The 13,781-nt window shown below is 41.9% G+C and overlaps 1 protein-coding gene across 3 annotated transcripts in view; it reads left to right on the forward strand.

Moving 5' to 3' along the window:
* RBFOX2 (RNA binding protein, fox-1 homolog (C. elegans) 2) overlaps positions 1–13,781 on the forward strand; it is a 113,382-nt gene that overhangs the window by 67,114 nt on the left and 32,487 nt on the right. For all 3 annotated transcript variants that reach the window (XM_010005768.1, XM_010005767.1, XM_010005769.1), the window contains one exon: positions 13,636–13,689. In XM_010005768.1, the coding sequence (XP_010004070.1) occupies positions 13,636–13,689 (54 nt within the window). The remainder of the gene's footprint in view (positions 1–13,635; positions 13,690–13,781) is intronic.

Genomic DNA, 13,781 nt, shown 5'->3' on the forward strand with positions numbered 1-13,781 from the left:
TGAAGCAAGTGCACTGGGCACCACTGAAATTTTCAAGGGACTGGAGAACATGGCATGTGAGCAGAGCCTGAGACCTGGGCCTGTTCAACTTTGAAGAGGCAGAGAGGCGATATTTTTGTTATCTTAACTACCTGATCAGAGGATACAGAAAAGATTTAGCCAGATTCTTTTTGGTTGTGTGCAATGATGAGATGAGGGACAACAAACCCAAGTTGGAGAATAGGAAATTGCAATTAGATATCAGGAGATACATTTTTAAAATTTTGTTGTTGTTGTTACTGTGAGGATAGTTAAATAGTGGAATATGTTGCCCAGAGAAGTTGTGGAATCTCCATCCTTGAAGGTGTTTTGCTTGACTGAACACAGCCTGACCAACCAGATCTCATTAGATCTCCTTTGAGCAGTGCTTTCTCTAGATGACCTCTGGGGGTAGATCCCAGTCAAAATTATGATTCTGTTGCAAGAGCCTTCCTTTGCTTCCATGTTGTTCATACGTTAGTGTAACACTCTTGACATCCGTGGGAATGTTTTCAGGGTGAAACTCATTTCCTGGCATTCTGTGATTTCTGAGTCTTACCAGTTGCCTGTTCTACTTTTGTTTTTTTAGCTTGCTTTTTGCTGTTGCAGGGCTGTGCAGTAGGCAGTTCCGTCCAGTTTTGAAAAACTGGTTGCTGAAATTAGTGCCAGTTCTTGGACCACCTGCTACAATCTGTGTTTAGCATGTCCTACTTTGTGCTTCTGCTGCTCCCCTCTCCTGGTAGCTGTATGTCTTACATAAACTGCTCCACGTTGCTGCTGCCCATTCCCTTGAGACCAGTGCTTGACTTGATGACTGACCCCTTTCATGTTAGTTCACCTTAATGCTGTTCCTCCCTGCACTACTGGTGAGGGAAATGTGGATTAAATAAAAATGACAAGAACATGCCAGTCCTGGTGACTCTTACCTCTGCTTTGCAGATGAGGACACCAACAATGGGAATGAACTGCTGTCTGGAGAAGCATCTTGTAGAAAATGCAGACAACTGCTTTCATTATGGCCTCCTATCTTTTTTTTGATCCAAATGGTGCCACTTCTTTTACATAAAAAGGGTGGGGAAATACATGATTAGTTGGTTTCTGGCGTTTCCCAAGTTATTTGCTGTTTATTTGTTATCTAAACATCATCTGCAGTTCCAGCATAGTGAAGTGTTGGAGTGAATGGGGAGACTGAGGCAAATGGTATATTTCCTAGAAAACCTTCTGCTGGTTTGCCTGACCCTGTGTTTGCTGAGAGGTATGCATACCACAAGAACATTGATCTTTTAGGCCCCCCCCCCCCCAAAAAAAGTGCTATTTTACTGTAACAGGGATCTTTGCTACTTTGCCAAGGAAGTAATCAATGGTTCTTGCGTATCTCCATTTTACTCTCAGTGCTGCTTCTCTCAGCATGCTAAGAGCCTCAAGCAGGAAAGCGCTTCTCTCTGAATCCTCCTTGCTACTATTTCTTTTTCAGGATCAAGTTGCTTTCCCTTGGGTGACTCACTGAAACCAACCCTTTCTCCTACAGGGGACTCATGGTTGTCTGAGTCTTCAGCTGTGGCTGGCCTGTAACCCCCATCTTCTCCCTCTCCCTTCTGTGTGTCAGGTCACATCTCCTCAACGTCATGTCTGAGAGACTCAAAATCCTTGCCTGGAGTGATTTTCCCAAGCTACTGTACAAAGAGAGGAATTGGGTAGACAGCAGAGCTGTGGAGGAAGAAATAAATGTTATGGTAGGGAGGGAGTAAAGAAGCCCCCTAAGGATGAAGAACAGTGTGTGAGAGGTCAGCCCAGTCCTGAGCTGTAGAACATTTAGCTAATGCTTTAGTCTGAACTTGAGCAGAGGTGGACTTCAGATTTGTTGTCTGTAATTAAATGGATATTACATAATGCTTTTTAAACCTTCGCCATTTGTGAGAGCTGCAGGCAAATTGAAGTTATTCAGGGGTCAAAGCATCTCTCACCTAGTATGTGAGTCTAACAGATCCCTAAGATATCCTCAGGAATGGAACAAACATTTCTTCATGTATATGCTTCTTATAGGGAGACAAATAAAACAGACTGCTTTAAACAGGTAATATTTACTTGACATTTCACAATGCCAATATAAAGACTTCCAGAAAGCTTCTAGAAGGAAAAAGTAATTTTTTTAATGTGCACAGTTTTGCACCCACTGTGGAATAAATCAATAGTCGACCTTGTTCTAGCAGATAAAGAAGAGTTAATACCTGACCTGAAATCCCGCAGTTGCCTAGGTACCAGTGATTGTTATTTGTGTGTATTTACTTTGTGCAAATAGAATATGGCATCAGGCAGTGATGTAAGTAGCTTCAGAAGAGTCTGTTTCTTCAAGTTTAAACAATTGGCAGGATAACTGCCTGGGAAGGTACCTCTGAAAGTAAAGTGTTAATGGAATCTATAAAATACCCAACAAAATTGTACTGATGGCCAAAAAGGCATGATTCCACAGTCACTGAAACTATGTTAATAAAACATAAAACATTCTGCACATTAGGAAGGGAGGATGAAGAGTAGGAGGAAGTCAGTGGCAGGGAATATAATTGCAAATTTAAAAAAAGAAGCAAGTGAGAAAGGAAATGTGCTGATCATGGAGATATGGGTGATGGAGGGTCAGAGAAGGTGGCAGTTTTTTACATGTGAGGAGAAAAAATCTAGGTGTAGCTTCAGTATAAAGTTAGGAAATAGTTGTGTGGGTTTTTTTGGAAAAAAGCAGCAACAAAACAACTGCCCCAAAAAAACAAACAGAAAAAAACAACCAAAAAAACCCAGCTTGCTGTGTTTATAATGTAAAATAGGTATTATGATGTAACATAGGAGGTATCTGTACCATATTTGGTTTTGTTTATAATTTATAACAAAGGAGAATGACAAGACAATACTCGCTAATATTTATAAATCAGCAGATAAAGCTACGGTACAGCCAAAGCTAGAATCTCTTTTATTCTTTAATGTTAATTTTTACCAATTCTTGTAAACTAGGGGAGTTACAGAAGACTGGAACACTGCCCAGCAGGATTCACTGTTGAAAAAATTGAATGACCCAAAGAGCTACAAACCAATTATCCATCTGTTGATCCAAGATAAAAATAATTCTAGAATTTTTATTAAAAAAAAATTAAAAGTTTGAATCTGAAGAAACTGTTTAATATATGTTCACTGTAACTTTGGATAAGGTAATATACATCTTTTCAGACAAATATTGTATTGTCTTTTTTCTTAGAATCCTAAAATCATAGAATGGTATGGGTTGGAAGGGACCTTGAAGATCATCTAGATCCAATCCCCCTGCATTAACAGGGACAGCTCCTGCTAGATTGAGTTGCTCAGAGCTCCATCCAACCTGCCCTTGAACACTTCCAGGAAGGGGCCATCTATGACTTCCCTGGGCAACTTGTTCCAGTGTCTTGCCACCCTCATAATAAAGAATTTCCTCCTAATGTCCAGCCTAAATCTCTGCTCTTCTAGTTTTAATCCATTACCCCTTGTCCTATCACTACATGCCCTTGTAAAAGTCCCTCCCCAGCTTTCCTGTAGTCCCTTCAAATACAGGAAGGCCACTATAAGGTCTCCCTGGAGCTTTCTTCAGGCTGAATAACCCCAACTCTCTCAGCCTGTCTTTGTAAGAGAGGTGCTCCAGAATCTATGTGACCTTCTGAACTCACTCCAAGAGCTCCATGTTTTTGCAGTGTTGGGTGCTCCAGAACTGGACACAGTACTCCAGGCAGGGTCTCACAAGAGCAGAGTAGAGTGGGAGAATCACCTCCCTTGACCTGCTGGCCATGCTTCTTTTGATGCAGTCCAGGATACAGTTGGATTTCTGGACTGCAAGTGCACATTGCTGGCTCATGTTGAACTTCTCATACACCATCACCCATGAGTCCTTCTCCTTGGGGCCGTTATCTATCCATTCTCCACCCAACCTGTCTTTGTGCTAGGGATTGCCCCAACTCGTGTGCAGGACCTTGCACTTGGCCCAGTTGAACTTCATGCAGTTTGCAGGAGTGCATCTCTCAAGCCTGGCTGGGTTCCTCTAGGTGACCTCCAGCACGTTGACTTCACCACACAGTTTGGTGTTGTCAGCAAACTTGCTGAGGGTGCACTCAATTCCACTGTCCATTTTGCTGACAAAAGATGTTAAGTAGCATCGGTCCCAGTACCAATCCTTGAGGAATGTCACTCATCACTGGTCTTCATCTGGACATCAAGCAGTTGACCACAACTCCTTGAGTGCAACCATCCAGCTAGTTTCTTACCCAACTGGTGGTCCATCTATTGAATCTATATCGTTCCAACTTAGATTTTGACAAGATTGAACAAAGCAATACTGATACAGTTAAACATTAACTAATTTTGTTTGTCCAAGTAACCAATTTTGATTTTTAAGAGAGTATTTATCTCAAACACAGCACATGTTAGAGGGATTAAAAACCTTTTTAATGATAGATAATAAAAATAGTAGTTACTATGGAGACATCAGTGATCAAGATTGTTTCTACTGTCAGTTTCCCCAGGGATCTGTTTCAGCCACAGTCCTGTTTCAGTATCTGTATCAACCCATGGAGACAGTACTACTAAAACCTTGCCAGTAAGTTCTGTGATTAAAAAACTGAGGAGGAGGAAAGAGAAAGATAAGGTTAGTGTTGGAGAATGACTTGAAATGCCTGGTTAACTGACAGTAAATCCAACAAAAATGTGTTTGATGCAACTCAGAGCACAGTACTGAGTTTGTGGGAATTGGACTGTGCTTGTAGGATGGAAAAATGTACTTGGAAAACACTGACTTGGGAGAGTACTAGTGGTTGTTGAAGTTAGTTTCTTCAACAAAATGAAGGGAGTTATCAGGTTGAAGTGTGGTCTTTCTCATGTTCAAAGTTGAAAAGATGGTGACTGCATTATTTTGTGCAGTTTGGAGATCAGGTTAGACTTGGAAGTTGAGTGGCTTTTTAACTGGTTAAAGAGTTGGGTACATGATTTACTTGGCTTATTAAAGAGAGGTCGGGAGATGACAAGTCTGTTCTGTACAGGTTCTTTTGCATGGATGATACCTGCTAATAGGGGGTTCAGGTCTTGTTTACAGCTATAATAAGATTTTCCAGTTGGAGGCTGAGGTTTAACACAATTAACCTTGAAATACGAGAAAAATTCTTACTCATTTAGGCTAAATTAAACAATGTAACATCTTACCAGGGAGTAGAAGAATTGCCAACAGTGTTAAAAGCAAGTTACCAACTCTTTTCACAGTCTCATTATTGTCTTCTTAGTTTCTGAGGAGCATTCTGAGTAACTTGGGGTTGTTCAGTCTAGAAAAGAGGAGGTTCCATGGTGACCTTATAGCAACTTTCCGATATCTGAACGGGGCCTATAAGAAAGCTGGGGTAAGGCTTTTTACACAGGTGTATAGTGAGAAGACAAGGGACAATGTGCTGAAGCTAAAAGAGGGGAGATTCAGGTTGGACATGACAAAAAAGTTATTTCCTATAAGGATGGTGAGATGCTGGAACAGGTTTCCCAGGGAAGTTGTGGATGCCCCCTCCCTGGAGGTGTTCAAGGCCAGGTTGGATGGGGCTATGAGCAACCTGATCTAGCAGGAGGTGTCTCTGCCCATGCAGGAGGGTTGGAAGTAGATGATCTTTAAGATCCCTACCAACCCAAACCATTCTATGATTCTCTAGCTAATATGTGTAAGGACTCTGACTTGATGGTAGTAGTCTTCTCCTTAATTGCTGGCAGGATGTCCCCTTCCTTACTGGACTATGTATGAAGAAGGAAAGCTCATGTTTCCTTTAACATGTTTACAGTCCTTTCAGCTTTGTCTTATGATAGTGTCTGTGCTTGTACCTCGTGGGTGATAGCTTCAATCCTTCCCTGAAGCTTCAAGAAGCATTCTTCCTCCCAGTATAAAATGGGCTGGGATACTCTGGTCAGTTCTGGACTTCAGAGTCAGATGGACTTCAGAGGCTCCCAGGAAAGATGGAGGCTGAGTTGGGCTGCCTACAAGAGGAAAATCCATCTGTTCTCAAGCTGAATCATTAATTGCTTCCAAAAAAACAGAGTGGGTTATTTTGGTAGTTCATACAAGTGTCTGCACTAAATCTTTATCTGTCTTCATAGTATGAGGAGTCAGAATTGACATTGCTCAAAATTTACTGTGATGAAGTGCTCTTTGCTCAAGAATCTTCAACTATTTTAAAAAAAGGAGATAGTGCAAGATAAAAATAAGAATTATGCTGATGACTATTGCTGATGAAGGTGGGATAGCACAGAACAGGCTCTGACTTCAAATGGAGACACAGCCTTTCTTACAATATCCTCGCTCCATGGCTACTACTTGTAGGCTGTTCACTGCTTCTGGTGGGGAATATCAGCCCTATTGATGAAGTGGTTTTGTGTGTTATCAGCTACAACAGTAATAATGCATAACTTTTTTATATTAAAAAAAAGGTGACTATTCTGTCATATTTAGTAACTTTCAGTTAATGAAGTTGTTAATAACTCCATTTATTAAAGGTGACAGAATGGTAGCTGCTTTTCTTTTTTTTAACATCGTATTGTAAGGCAGGTAATATTGTAAACTTTTTCCTTCTTAAGCGTAATTCTTACCTCTACTGTGAGGTTCTTCGTGGTGTAGGTTTGGGAGACCACTATTTGTGTGACCCAAGCAAAACAGTTTTGAGAGCTCAGATATTTTTGGAAGCTCTTGTAGCCTCTGGGGTAATATTATGGCACTTTGCACTTCCTAAAATATCTCTGTGGATGTAATTTCTCATCCAGCTTCATTCTGGTGTCAAGAGTGTAAAACACCTCCATGAGTCTATACTTTGAGGCTAAAACAATAACAAGCTCAACTACAGCTCTTTCTTACCAAGAGTTTGGTAGAATCTTAAGTCCGTATTTGCCAGTAAATAAATCTAAATTACAAGTAATGAATGATACAGAAGTATTGGCAATGGTAGAAAACTGCTCGTTAGGGGTAAGGTAAGTATGTGAATAATATGATAGAATAGTGAGACCTAAAGTAAAGTAGTAGGAGAATTGCTGAAAGGGACTCTGTCTTCAGAGTGGACTGGACATCTGGAGGAGGAGCTCCAAATATCAAGATTTATTTTAGGCTTTTCATCTCCAAGTAGTACTGACCACCAATCACATGTAACAAGTCCTACTTGCCAGTATTGGAGAACAAACTTTTGGACACAAGGTGGCCTCTTTGTGATGATTCTTGCTTCCAAGCTATTGCAATGAGGGCAAGTTCCAGCCCTGTCACAGGACAGGACTTGGCTCCCACTGATGTTGGATGGAGTTAGAAGTACTGCTATTTATCCTGATGTGTTTCACCAGCATGATTTCTGGAGTCACTTTTTGCAAGTGACTTGTCAGCTTAGTGCTGCTTGAGCATCCCACTTTCTCTACACAGCAATGCTATGCCCGTGGTACTTCTGTGTGTGTGTGGATACTTGTGCTGCAGCAGCTGTCAGCAACTGTCCGTCTTGCTCTGGGAAAACTGTGTGCTGACACCACAGGGCATAGAAACTTCTGTAGTGACCATCTGGTGGAGCGTAGCGATGACTGGATCATAACTTTATCGAAGATCTGTTTAGGTTTTCATATATGTTACTGAAGAGCCTGCAGTGAGAATTAGCTGAAACATCATGTGGAAAACAGTGCTGTACTGCAGCTGGATTTATTTGCATAAAAGGCCTGGGTAAAATTAGGAGTTGTTTTTTATAACCCATTTTTCTTTGGATTCAGTCCATGTGTGTGAGTCCTCTCAAACTGAGCTTTTGCTGCTTCTGCTGTATACCTTTGCCATGGCAGTAGTACAAGGTTATGATGCAGTCACACCTCTGGGGATGGCACAAGGCAGGAACAGGGAACTGGAAGTGCAGACCTGGAAGCTGGCCTGGTGTTAAGATCTCTGGAATGGTACCCTGTGGTACTGTTCACTCCCATCTCACTGTTTTGTGTGAAAATCTTTTCTTATGAGTCAGAGGATAACAAATGACTGAGAAACTATGTTCCTCATTGCTTTGTTTGCTGGGTGGCTGCTATCTGTAAATCCTATACTCTTTGTGTACTCTTTGCTTCCTTTTAAAGCCTGGTTTCTTAGAAAACATGTTTTTTGTTGGGCAGTAGGTCAACTCTAATAAGGGCTTGGTGATTGTTCACTGTCTGTTCAGTTGGTAAACGATGGTAGTGCTTTGGTTTATAAATACTTGACGTTTCCATCTTCCTGCCAGCAAAGCATACTGGTATCACTTCGCTGAACAGGTTTGGCTGTATCAGGGTTGGCTCCACTATTTTGAAGAGATGTAACCCAGCTTTAGGTGAAGAAGTTCATGTACTGATAACAGCATAGCTGTGCCAGAGCTCATGCTGCCATAACTAAGCACTGACTAACACACTCTACAGGGGAGCCAGCTGAAAGTATATCCATCCCATGGAGCTGGGAGCTGTCATAAGGTCTCTCTTTGGAGCATGAACCTATTCTGTATATGAAGTGCTCTTACTCATGCACCTGAAGCCTGAGGACCTGAAATGGTTTCCTGTGTAGAAGGTTGGTTGCCAGGTTATTTTGGATTTTGACCATCTTTGAGAATGGAGTGTTTGGCACCTCCACAGTTTAGTAAGTTCACTGCACTTGTTTCTAAATAAATTTTGTAGAAACAGTGTGAAGTTCCTTGGTCATGGAGTTCTGTTGTAGGGATGCAAGGTTGTCAGAAAGTGGCTTGCATTACCTTTTATTGTTCCATGAGTTTTAGAGAATTTGCCTTGTACTCCCTGTTTACATCTTTAGGGTTAATTTATTTATCTGGCATGTTTTGGAGCTGATTTTGAAAGCTCTAGACAGGGAGAAGGAGGCAGGGCCAGCTGGAACAGAGCATACAGGAGGGGCCCTACCAAAGTGTCAATGCCTTGGAAGGCAAAAGCTCTCTGGTGCCAGATCTCTCAAATTTACTATATATAATGTAGTTATGGCCTCTCCTGGAAAGAATTGCTGCCTTCATGTCATCTGGGTGGAAAAAAACCCAAAGAGCATGTGTATGCTCTTCCTTGCACAATGCCCTTGCATCTATTATAAGGTACATCATGTTCAAGCAAAAAAGTCTGGTGTGGTCAAACCTGATGTCTGTTAATATCTTTATGCCTCTCAAAATTGTTATTTCCAACAGCCCCTACTGTAATTGTAGAGGAGGTGATTCTCATTTACATGCTCTACAGAAATAATAACAAAAAGCTGGTACAAAGTCACTCCAAGGAATGGAGGACTAGGAAAGAATAGTACGTAATATATAGCTCCTATGCCACAGCATGATGGAAGTGTGTGTGTATCCATCATATGGCATGAGCTTGAGCAGTTCATGGAGACGCCTTCCTGTACAACCTGACATGTGATGCAAGATGCTGGCTTCCTGGTCACATTGTAAGCTTTTTAGGTGATGATGGGGAGCATTAGGTGTGTAGTCCTGCAACGCATTCTTCAGAAGCTGTGAGCTCTGCTGAGGATTTTTTTCCCCTGCTGCTGTGCTGGGTTCTAAGTAGAAGTTCTTGGTAATCATTGAGTGAATAAATCAGGTCTGTGAGAAGAGTGATTAATGTTTTAAGGTTAAAGATTAGAGGGTTAGTCCTCATGGATGACTTAAGCATGGATCTTGTTTTATTTGGCCAGACCCTCTGTCTGCTGGAAAATACAAACATGCCTGTATACATGGTTTTTTAAAATTACTATGGGGCATTTGGTGTTGACCCTTGTATTTAGATGGCCTAGCATTTTCCATACAAAAATTGTGACCTTTTGCTAAGGACCTCTTAAACTTCCATTGTTTGCAGTAGACTGTTGACATTTGGTAGGGGAAGCACCACCAGAGAACAAAGTGCCTTTTTATGTTCCACTAAATTAGATTCAGCTTTGAAGGAGATACAAACTGTTAAAATGAACTAGTTCTTTTTTTCTGCTTTCATTCTTCAGGAAAATTCTGGCATGCTACCAGAAGAAAAAAAAAGCCTCCAGTGCTGCACCTGCTGTAGCCATTGCAACAGTGGGGACAAGAGCCATGGTGTTAGGAGCTGTCAGAGGAGCTGTGGCAATGGACACAGCAGAGTCTTGAAGAGCCCAGGACACATCCTCCTGCCTTGTGGCCATTCTGCTTTCTTCCAGGGAATGTCATAGAGCAGGAATCTCAACCCCAGCAAACTTCAGTTCAGCAGTTAGCCCCTTTTATCTCTGTTCCTTCTCTTCCAAGCAGGTCCTTCCCTCCTACTTCTTCAAACACCCACAACTCCTAGGTAGAAAAGAGATTAGGGCAGTATGCATGGGTGGATGTAGTCTGTTGCAGTAGGTGTCAAGCATGTGCTTGCTGCAACTGCAGGATTTGGTAATATTAATTCCGTCATCTAGGAGATGAGGTACCTCCATCATCTGCAGGGTAGGGTGGCAGTTCTGTCGCCTCTTACGGAGCTAGGTCAGACCACTTACATGGACTGTTACCATCAGCTTTTTGTCAGCCACAAGAAATGAAACACACAAGACAGAATTTCCAGTTGGTGTGGAAACCCTGCGTGGTGAGCTCAGCCAAATGGGGCTAGCAGGCAGTGCTAGCAAGAATACCTAAGGGTGGAGGCTCAGCTGGGTGTGGAGAAAGGGGAAGATGGCACAGCATAATTGTGCACCAGAAGCTGCATAGTTTGTTCTCTTTCAAGAAGATTCTAATGAGGTAGAAAATGGTGATGAGTCAGCAGTGTGTCCAGGAGGCCAAGAAAGCCAACAGCATCCTGGCCTGCATCAGGAATAGTGTGGCCAGCAGGAGCGGAGAAGTGACTGTGCTCCTGTACTGGGCACTGGTGAAGCAGCACCTCAAGTACTGTGTTCAGTTCTGAGCCCCTTGCTACAGGAAGGACACTGAGATGCTGGAATGAGTCCAAAGAACAGCAGCCAAGGTGGTGAAGGGAACAGGTCCTGTGAGGAGAGACTAAGGCAACTGGGATTGTTTAGTTTGGGGAAGGGGGAGCTGAGTGGAGACCTCATTGCTCTCTACAACTACAGGCCTCTTTTATCGAAAGAGTGGTCAGGGACTGGAACAGACTGCCCTGGGGAAGTGGTTGAATCACCATTTCTGAAGGTATTCAAGAAACATGTAGATGTGGCACTTCAGGCCATGCTCTAGTGGCCATGGTGAGTTTTGCGGGGTTGTGTATTGTTGGTTTTGTGGGGGGTTTTTTTGTGTTGTGTTTTTGTGGTTTCTCTCGCCCTGGGTGGGCTTGGTGATCCTAGAGGTCTTTTCCAACTGTGACAATTCTGTGATTCTCTAATTTTGGAATTTGCATTTATCAAGAGCCTGACTGTTTCAGTGTGTGTGGCAAGGCTAGGCAGCTGATCTTATCTGGCAGGGTCAAGTCCTGCTCTCAGGCAGGGCGTGCTGCTTCCTATTCCCTTTTACTTCTTGGAGCCCTAATGCTCAATTGACCTTGTAGACCACTTCAGATCAGTAAATCGTCAGAAGCTTTGTATTTATTTGCTCTGTTGGTTTATTTTTTTTGCAGGGTTAGTGAGCTTGTATCAGTTTATCTACAGGTATTACCCTACAGGTGGGGCCAGCTTTAGGAAGCTGGTGAGACCAGACAAGGGCTCAGGGACAGCTCTTCAGCACCCACCAAATCTGTTAGATTGGTTCAGCCCTGGTCACGTAGGAGCATTAAAATAGTCTACCAAGAAAGCAGTTGTGACTGATTTCTTTCATGGCAGTGCTGAAACCATACACAACAAAGACAAGAAGAAGTAATCAACAGCTAATCTCCTTTGTAGATAAGCTTACACCAAGTGTGGGATGGAAATAGAAAATGCATTCTAGCTGTGATTGGCGCAGCAGCGGTCATAAGTGAATCCAGCATGGATCAAGCCTAAGCTGTTGAGATGTTGAGGTTTCAAGGAAGATGCATGTTTACATTAGCATTATTCAAACTTCATGTAATGTGGGTTATTGTTGAATTCAATTGTTCTTGGGATGAATAGAAGATCAAGTATTGTCCTTAAACAATAGAACAGTAAAAACATCTGTGAACCAACATTTGTGAAAGAATACAACTATCTCCTTTTTAAGAATGGAGAATGGAAGCAGACAGAAACCATAGCTAAAATCGTTGGAAGTGCTTTGTTTGCTTAAATACAGTCTGGAATACTTGTTCAAGGGACTTAATAGCTTTTTATTGCTTTCCATATTCAGAGCTTCTCCTCAGTCATGATGGCTCACTGTTGTAAATGTTCTGTTTATAAATCTGGTCACAAGTCTTTCAAGCAGGGCACCTACAAAATGAGCATTTTACCCATTAAGGGCACGATGGGGAAGTGGAGAATGTCCCAGTGTGTGGAGCTTGTGTTCATCATCTTTCCTAACTGTGAAACCATCCTTTCTTTTCTTGTTGACCCTTCCTTCATCAGCTACCACTCTTAAATCTTCTGCAAGCAGTGAGATCAAAACCATGTTGACAGAAGCTTTTGTAAATAACGGGGTCAGAAAAATGCTCAGATGTAGCATTTGTTTGAGCACAATATGCATCTATAGAGTGAAGACTGCTCCATAAAACAAAACCTTAGACCTGTCTTCCTATAGAGCAGATCTCCAGTTTAGAAATGCAACATTGATGCTTCTAGAGGGGGCATTGTGAGGCTCACTTGAAATGGGGATTCTCTTCTCTACAGGCTACTGGTTTGAATCTGGTCATTTGAATAAAAATATTTTAATATGTTCCAAGGTGAAGGATGTGATCTCTATCTGGTTTCATAGAATGTGGTTAATATCCTTTCTAGCTTATAGCTTTTGTTTCCTGTTTTTGCTTTGCGCAAAGTAGGGATCTTTCTGAAAGCAGTTGTTGAAACAGTGCAGAGTAGTGGGTTCTGCTTTCCTTGGGGTCTGCAATCTTGGGCAGAGATCAGAATTTTATCTTAAGCGATATAATTGTATAGGTTATCGACAACCTGTTGTACGTCACAGGGTGAAGTTGAATGATCTTTTTTTTCTGAGGGGGGTTGGCCATTTTCTTGGTTTCTGAATCTGACATTGATTATTTTGAAGGCTTGGAGTTTCGGAAAGTAAGGGCCTGGTGGCAGGGGAAAGGAGATTTAGAATTTGGAATACATGAGGTGAGGAGTCCTATATGACTATCCTCTCCAGAGAAACCACAGTTAAGTTTCTCTTTGTGCTAGCCACTGCAGGAGGAAGATGAAACGCTGAACCTCATTAGAGAAATACTGTTAGATGTCTGAGATGAAATCATATAACCATGTCTTAGATAAAATATGAGAATAAGGGAAGAAAGAGTTGTTTAGATTAAAAGGGGGAAAAGAAAAGCCACCTCAAATCCCTGAAACTCTTCTGGAGAATGCTTTTCTTCCTTTAGACTTTTGTGAGACATCTCAGGGTCTGTGACCTAGCGGATCTGAATGTCCTGACCTGAGACAACTGGGTCAAATCACTCGGATTTTATGCCTTTGCATGTATACTAGAAATGGAAATATTGTCACCTCCCTTCTTGCACTAAGCCCCCAAAAGATAGGAAAAACAGATTGCCAAAAATAAATATTTTTTTCCTCTTGTCTCTCTGCAGCAATTCGGCAAAATCCTTGATGTAGAGATAATCTTTAATGAGCGTGGCTCGAAGGTAAGTCCTGTTTCTGTACCCACTCCTCTTCTTTTGATTGCAGAGCAGAAGGCAGTTCATTGCCTAGAGAATATACTCTGTCAAAATCAGCA

The sequence above is a fragment of the Chaetura pelagica genome, unplaced genomic scaffold, assembly GCF_000747805.2.
Source record: "Chaetura pelagica isolate M959 unplaced genomic scaffold, ChaPel_1.0 scaffold79, whole genome shotgun sequence".
Taxonomy (NCBI): Eukaryota; Metazoa; Chordata; class Aves; order Apodiformes; family Apodidae; genus Chaetura; species Chaetura pelagica.